We start from the raw sequence: 7500 nt of genomic DNA, 5'->3' as shown, positions 1-7500 counted from the left end.
ACAGGGGTGTGGGGGGGCTTGGGGGTCCCCAAGGCCTGCCTCCGCCTCCTCCTACGCTCCTGGGGGGGTCTGTACCGGAAGTTAAAGGGGGCCCGAATTATAGTACCCGCCAGCTCCTCAGAGGAGTCGGACTCAGACGTAGCGCCCCCTAGTTCCTCGGAGGACTCGCTGGAGGCCCCGGGTGACACGGGGATGGGGTTAGGGGGGTTAGGATCCACTAGGACACTAGGGTCGAAAGGTCTTGGCCCGCCCGGGCCCGCAGGAGGGGGCAGTGTCGGGACGGACGGGAAAAAGGGGACATAGATGGGGACCTTTCCAGAGTGAGGCACCGTAGGGAGGTGAGGGGGAGACACGTCGTGTAGCTGTGGTCGGGCTGGACCCCCGACATGAAGTCTCTGGAAAGGAGGAGTAGAATATATTTGATTTGATTTTATTTTTATTAGGAATTTACAATAGCAGCATTTACCCATTATGATACTAAGTAATGTCCAGAGGATAGCACTTGAAAGCATTATTTAAAACACTTATTTCCAAAGTGGTCCTCGATGGAAACATAAAATGAATAAAACAAAACATCACATCATAAAACAGCATAAAAAAACAGTATAAGAACACAGCATGAAAAACACATGTTAAAACACACAACATGGAAACACAAAGTGAAACAAAACAAAAGGGAAACACCCCCTCTTTCTTAGGGGTGAGCCATTAGTTCTCCCTTCACTTTTGTTTTAAAGATGGCTTTGATGTTTATTATACACAACATAAAACAAAACTATACTGTAACTATATCATCAATCACCCATCAAGTACCATTTTTGAAAAAAAAACACACTTTTGGTTCCTAGAATTTGATGTTACAAAGCACAACCGATCAACAATGAGAGTCATGTTTATTACCTGTGGGTGGAATATTTCACAAGACACGTCGATGTCTGGCTGCCTCTTCACGTCACCGTACACCGCCCCCTTACAGAACCCTACTGGCTGGAGTGTGTGTGTGTGTGTGTGTGTGTGTGTGTGTGTGTGTGTGTGTGTGTGTGTGTGTGTGTGTGTTGTGTGTGAGAGGGGGAGGGGGAGGGGGTCAGCAGTAAGAATATGTCTGTCTTTGTTCGTTTTGAGTGATTGGATAGAGTTTTTATTAATATAACAGAAATGCAATGTTGTATAAGAATGCAGACATACCTGTTTGGCCTTGTTGGTCGACACACAGGTGCCCAGGTGCCCCTCAGGACACTCCAGGACGGTGTACTCCACAAAGCTGGCCTGCACCGGCCCACTCTGGAGGAGGACAATGGAGAGATCCCATCAGAACATTACAGAGAAATGAGAACATAGTAAGTAAAGTAAAGTAAAGCTTCATTTATATAGCGCCTTTCGTACATGAAATGCAACTCAAAGCACTTTGATAGCACAGCAGGTTGAGATGACCTGCTATCATAAATCCAAATGGGTAGACGTCACTGTTGTCTATAGTCTGCGCTGGATCTCCTGATTTCGTCCTGCAGAGCAGTGAGCTTCTCTAATAAGTTTTCCATCTTGCGATTTAGTTCAGATATCAAAACAGTTTGAGTACTCACTGCTCTGCCCATCTCGTTTAAAAGATACAGGTAAAGTCAAAGGAAATGTCATTTAGCAACGATCAGAAGCTAGACAGTGGTGAGGCACTGATTCATGGTGTGACTGTGTGGGGGTATGATGATGTAGTGGTATAGTGGTATGGTGGTATTCCTGTTAAGTTCAGAATAGATTTAAAGATCCTTCTGCTTGTTTATAAAGCTCTCACTGGCACAGCACCAGAATATTTGAAAGACTTTTTACTAGCATATCAGCCCAATAGAGCTCTCAGGTCTTCTGACGCTGGTTTTCTCTGTGTACCACATGTACAAAAGAAGAGGTTTGGTGAGGCTGCATTCTCATTTTATGCACTCAGATTGTGGAATGCACTGCCAGTTTACATTAGGGATGCAACCTCAGCACATTATGTTCAAGTCAAGACTAAAAACCCATCTTTTTAATATTGCCTTTAAATGACTAAATAATTAAATAATGATTATATAATGATTAAAGCACTTTGAGCGGCAACGTTTGCAGGAAAAGCTATACAAATAAAGTTATTATTATTATTATTATTATTATTATTATTATTATTATTATTATTATTATTATTATTATTATTATTATTATTATTATTATTAAAGGGACTGCTGTATGACCTGTGAGGAGGCCCTGGTGATGTTCTGCAGGGCCAGGCTGGAGGACAGGGTGCTCTGGGCGTTGTACTTGTAGAGGGTCAGCCCAGCCGCGTGCACGGCCTGGGGGCTGTCTGTGGGCAGCAGCAGGGGGCAGTCTGGGCATGTCTGGAGCAGCTTCTCTGGAGGGTCTGCAGGGAGGGGGGAGGAGGAGGAGGACCTGAGAGGAACCTATAGTCCCCTAGAATATCACACACAACGGGGGTGTCCCGTTCCTGCTCACAGACATAGACCTATTGTGTTTGTAGAATGGGCCCAATATGACTTTTACACACGGGAGAGGGGGACACCAGGTAAGGCTGTCACATTGTGGAGTGTCTATTCTACTCCTTTTACCTCCATGGCTTTCCTCCACTCAGTTGTCTCTTAGTTCTCAGATTCTACAAGACTGTTTTGTATAGACAGGCTTTTGGATAGCCCCAATGGGCTTGTCTTTCTGTGTCTTGTTGATTCTGTTGTACACCTGTTGTCTGTTACTTTGCATTGCAAAGTAACTAGAGGGCCTACCAGAGTGTAGTCAATTCATTAGTGTAGGTAGACAACTGTAGGCCTACCTGGTACCAGACATCACCTGGTATCAGTCATCATCTACCTGGTACCAGTCATAGTCTAACAGTCACTGAGTATAGGTATATACTATAGGTGCAGGGCTGAGGGGACTGTAAGCCTACCAGGGACCAGAGTACAGTCGTAGCTGTACAGGTAGGAGAACCCCTCCGCTGTGTGTAGGATAGTGGTGTTGCAGTTCCCTGAGATTTGCTGAAAATACATAACAAGGGGGAGAGAAAAAGTATAAAATGTCACATACCTACTGTAAATGTCATATTGATGATTGATTCTAAATGCAATCTCATAGGGAAAAGGTCAGGTAAAGTCTAAAGAAAGGTCTTGAGATTAGAAAGACCAATTTCAACACTTTCTAAACATGACTTTAGTCATGAGTTTAAACATGAGTTGAGTCTCCTAGCAGGGTCAGAATGTGGTGAGGTCATAATGTGTTGGTTGCCATGGCAGTTTCCCTACACTTCGCAACACTGTAACACCCTCAGCATTGTTGGCCGCGGCCAGTTTAACTGGAGAGCTACTAAACAGGCCAAAACAGGAACACTGAGACATTGATTCTGGTCCAGAAGTAGCAACTGCAGCAGTGTCCATCTTGGCTGGCCATGAATGTATACGCTGGTGTGAATAAAAACAACTACTAGCTGCTGCTGTCTTGCATTTGTTTATGCAGTGTGTGTGTGTGTGTGTGTGTGTGTGTGTGTGTGTGTGTGTGCGTGTGTGAGTGTGTGGTGTGTGTGTGTGTCTGTGTCTGTGTCTGTGTCTGTGCGTGTGTCTGTGTGTGGTGTGTGTGTGAGTGTGCGTGTGTGTGCGCGCGCGTGTGTGTGCGCGCGCGTGTGTGTGTGTGTGTGGGTGTGTGTGTGTGTGTCTGTGTGTGGTACGTGTGTGTGTTTGTGTGTGTACGCACGCGCAGATGTGTGCGTGCATGCTTGCTGCATGCGTGCCTGAGTGTGTGTGTGTGTGTGTGTGTGTGTGTGTGTGTGTGTGTGTGTGCGCTATTCAGTCTCTATCAGTCCTGCTGTATCTTACAGTTTCCATGAAGGGTCTGACGTCACAGGCTTTCCAGGCCTTGGGGCTCCCGATGTGACACTTAGTCTCCAACACGTCCAGATTCAAGTAGTAGACATTTCCAGCAGGACCCTGATTGGACCGAGACAAGGAGGGAGTTAAAATGGAGGGAAACATCAAACACTCACAGGTGTGTGTGTGTGTGGTGTGTGTGTGTGTGTGTGTGTGGTGTGTGTGTGTGTGTGTGTGTGTGTGTGTGTGTGTGTGTGTGGTGTGGTGTGTGCGTGTGTGTGTGTGTGTGTGTGTGTGTGTGTGTGTGTGTGGTGTGTGTGTGTGTGTGTGTGGTGTGGTGTGTGTGTGGTGTGTGTGTGTGTGTCTGTGTCTGTGTCTGTGTGTGTGTGTGTGGGTGTGTGTGTGTGTGTGTCTATGTGTGTTTATTTTTCCCCTCTCTTGACCTGAGACATTTCATTTAAACTTAAAGGCGTTTTGGCTACTAAATGTGTGTGTAAGTGTGTATTGTGTGGGCTGACAGAGCTTTGGAAAGAGGCCTGTTCACTATGAACTACATCAGAGGTGGGACAAGTGAACCGAAGTTCACATGATTCATGGTCTGGGCATTACATTTCCACACAGAAACAGCACATGTACTGTATGTACAACACCCTCTCTCGACTAAAATGTCAAATAATTCCCTCAAAACCGTTGGTCTGGGGGGCGCTTAGGTGGCGTAGCGGGTTAAGCGTTGACCATGTAACCGCAGGGTCCCCGGTTCGGTTCCGGCCGGGGACATATCCTGCATGTCATCCCTCCTCTCTCTCTCCCCCATCCTGTCTAAATCTCTACTGTATCTGTCAATAAAAAGAAAAATATGAGTGGGACTGCCCCACTCAGAAAAAAAAAACTGTTGGTCTATATGCAAAAGGGAAACGTGGACAACATAAGGATGTGTACACTATACAGTCATTATTATTAACGAGTGTGCATTAATATATTTAAATAATACGTTCCCATTAGACAATTCCACCACCTTGTGCTACGATAGCTTTGATATAAACTCACAGGATATATTCGTACACAAAACTAACCTGTGCGTGAAGGTGAACGTTGGAAATCCTGTTGAGGGCAAACTTATATCCCGTGGTCCTGTCCTCGTTGATGTAGGTGATAGCCAGGCGAGACAGCTTCTCCACCTTCTTGTCGTTACAAGGTGTCGGCGACAGGTCGATCACCTGCGCCCAGGTGTGGAAGAGCTGAGCGCACACCAAGAAGATCCAGGTGCATTTCTTCATTTTAATTACTTTCTAATAACCTTAACGACTGTCGAAGCAGTCTGGTCTGCGTTTTTTTGCTTTTTGTTCTTGTACAGGACATTTGTTGTTTACATTCCATGGCAGTTGACTTTTGGAATCGACGGGGGGAAACAGAGATGTTGAAATTAAGCCAGTAAGGACAAGGTTGACTTCAGTATGCACAGCAGGGGCACTAAACGTTTGAAGTGTTCTGCTATCATTTCATTAGTATGATTAATTGACATCTTACCACCTGCAGCCTATCTACACATTGTCTCTCAAGATTTCGGAATAAATTCTGATACAGTTAATTAGACCCACAGATATCTAAACTAAACCGATAAACAGATCAGAGTCCCTCAATGATAGAAATGATCATGTTGGCCCACTTGGCTGGCAGCCATTCCAAATAAGGATGACTGGACACGTGGGGCGGCTGTGGTGCAGGAGGTAGAGCCGCCGTCTAATGATCGCAAGGTCGGCAGATCGGTGGTTCGAGCCCCGGCTGGCCACATGTCGAAGTGTCCTTGGGCAAGACACTGAACCCCAAAAATTGCTCCCAGTGAGCGGGGCCGGCGCGTTGCATGGTAGATTGCCGCCATTGGTGTGTGAATGTGTGTGTGAATGGGTGAATGAGAGGCCGTTGTAAAGCGCTTTGGATAAAGGCGCTGTATAAGTGCAGTCCATTTACCATTCCATTTACCATTCCATTTACATGTCGCCGGATGGCGTCCTGGGACGGGTGCTGGGACGGGTGCTGAGGGACTGCGCCGACCAGCTGGCCGGGGTTTTCACCAACATCTTCAACCAGTCCCTGTCCCAGGCCACCATCCCACCCTGCCTGAAAACCTCAACTATCATCCCAGTCCCGAAGAAAAGCACGGTGAGCTGCCTAAACGACTACCGCCCGGTGGCACTCACACCAATCATCATGAAGTGCTTCGAGAAACTAGTCCGGGCCCACATACTCACACGCCTCCCGCCCAACCTGGATCCATACCAGTTCGCCTACAGAGCCCACAGGTCCACAGAGGACGCCATCGCGACGACTCTCCACGCCACTCTATCGCACCTGGAGAGGGGAAACAGCTATGCGAGACTGCTCTTTGTGGACTTCAGCTCTGCCTTCAACACCATCCTTCCAGACAGGCTAGTGACCAAACTACTAGACCTGGGACTATCACACTCCATATGTGCATGGATCAAGGACTTCCTGACCGACCGCCCCCAGAGGGTGCGGGTGGGCTCCCACACCTCCACAGCCCTCAGACTCAGCACTGGGTCCCCCCAGGGCTGCGTGCTAAGCCCCATCCTCTACAACCTCTACACCTACGACTTCACCCCCGTCCACCCCAGCAACTCCATCGTAAAGTTTGCAGACGACACCACCGTGGTGGGCTGCATCTCGGGGGGGGGACGAGGCGGCGTACAGGGATGAGGTAGAGCAGCTGAGCAAGCTGTGCAAGGTTAACAACCTGCTGCTGAACAAGTCAAAGACCCAGGAAATCATCGTGGACTTCAGGAGGAAAAAGTCTGAGGTCCAGCCCCTGCTCATCGACGGAGAGAGCGTGGAGAGAGTCTCAGCGCTCCGATTCCTGGGGGTGCACATACAGGATGACCTGTCCTGGAAGAACAACACAGCAGCCACCATCAAGAAGGCACAACAGCGGCTCTACTTCCTGAGAGTCCTCAGGAAGGAACACAACAAGCAGGAGATACTGGTGGCCTTCTACCGCGGCGTAGTGGAGAGCATCCTCACCTACGGCATCTGCAACTGGTTCTCCAGCTGCACAACCGCGGAGAGAAATGCGTTACAGAGAGTCGTGAGAACAGCCCAGAAGATCACCGGCGCCCCCCTCCCCTCTCTGGAAGAGCTGTACAACACACGCTGTCTCAGGAAGGCCTCCAAGATCTCCAGAGACCCAACCCACCCTGGGTACAAACACTTTGCCCGGCTGCCCTCGAAAAGGCGGTACAGGACCATGGCCGCAAGGACAAACAGACTGAAGCACAGCTTCTACCCCAGGGCCATCCAAGCCCTGAACACAGCAAAGACCTAGGTTCTGGGCCCTGGACAGTCTGGACGGATTGATGGCAGCTGCTGGATTGAAAAAATGTGTAATGCTGAGGCACAAATATGTACATTTCAAGCCTGCAAACTGCGACACTTTAAATGAATGTGCAATAACACTATGTGCAATATGACAACCCTAGTCGTCTATCTGTACAGTATAGTATAGTGGATAGTGTACATAGCCTTTATTTATGTTAACCAGCTCCTTTCCCTTCTTTTTTTTTTCTTTTTTTTTTCTTTCCTAGCACCAGGGGAGCCACCCCTCCTAAATTTCGTTGTTTGGTACCTGTACTATAGCAATGACAAATAAAGACCA

General features: G+C 47.8%; 2 protein-coding genes across 2 annotated transcripts in view; one reads left to right on the top strand and one right to left on the bottom strand.

The window, feature by feature from the left end:
* LOC308161453 (fetuin-B) overlaps positions 1-5205 on the bottom strand; it is a 5798-nt gene extending 593 nt beyond the window's left edge. The window contains exons 1-7 of the mRNA XM_080535475.1: positions 4907-5205; positions 3843-3953; positions 2924-3011; positions 2217-2383; positions 1186-1281; positions 901-987; positions 1-395 (exon numbers count right to left, since the gene is read on the bottom strand). The exon at positions 1-395 is cut by the window's left edge and continues 593 nt beyond it. Of these exons, the coding sequence (XP_080391601.1) occupies positions 1-395; positions 901-987; positions 1186-1281; positions 2217-2383; positions 2924-3011; positions 3843-3953; positions 4907-5110 (1148 nt within the window). The 5' untranslated portion in view covers positions 5111-5205. The remainder of the gene's footprint in view (positions 396-900; positions 988-1185; positions 1282-2216; positions 2384-2923; positions 3012-3842; positions 3954-4906) is intronic.
* Positions 1-7500, top strand: part of cp (ceruloplasmin) — a 423180-nt gene that overhangs the window by 69120 nt on the left and 346560 nt on the right. The gene's annotated exons all lie outside the window — the stretch shown is intronic.

The sequence above is a fragment of the Nansenia antarctica genome (genome assembly GCF_963989245.1).
Source record: "Nansenia antarctica genome assembly, chromosome: 7".
NCBI lineage: Eukaryota > Metazoa > Chordata > Actinopteri > Argentiniformes > Microstomatidae > Nansenia > Nansenia antarctica.
This window is presented reverse-complemented; position numbering and strand designations above follow the sequence as displayed.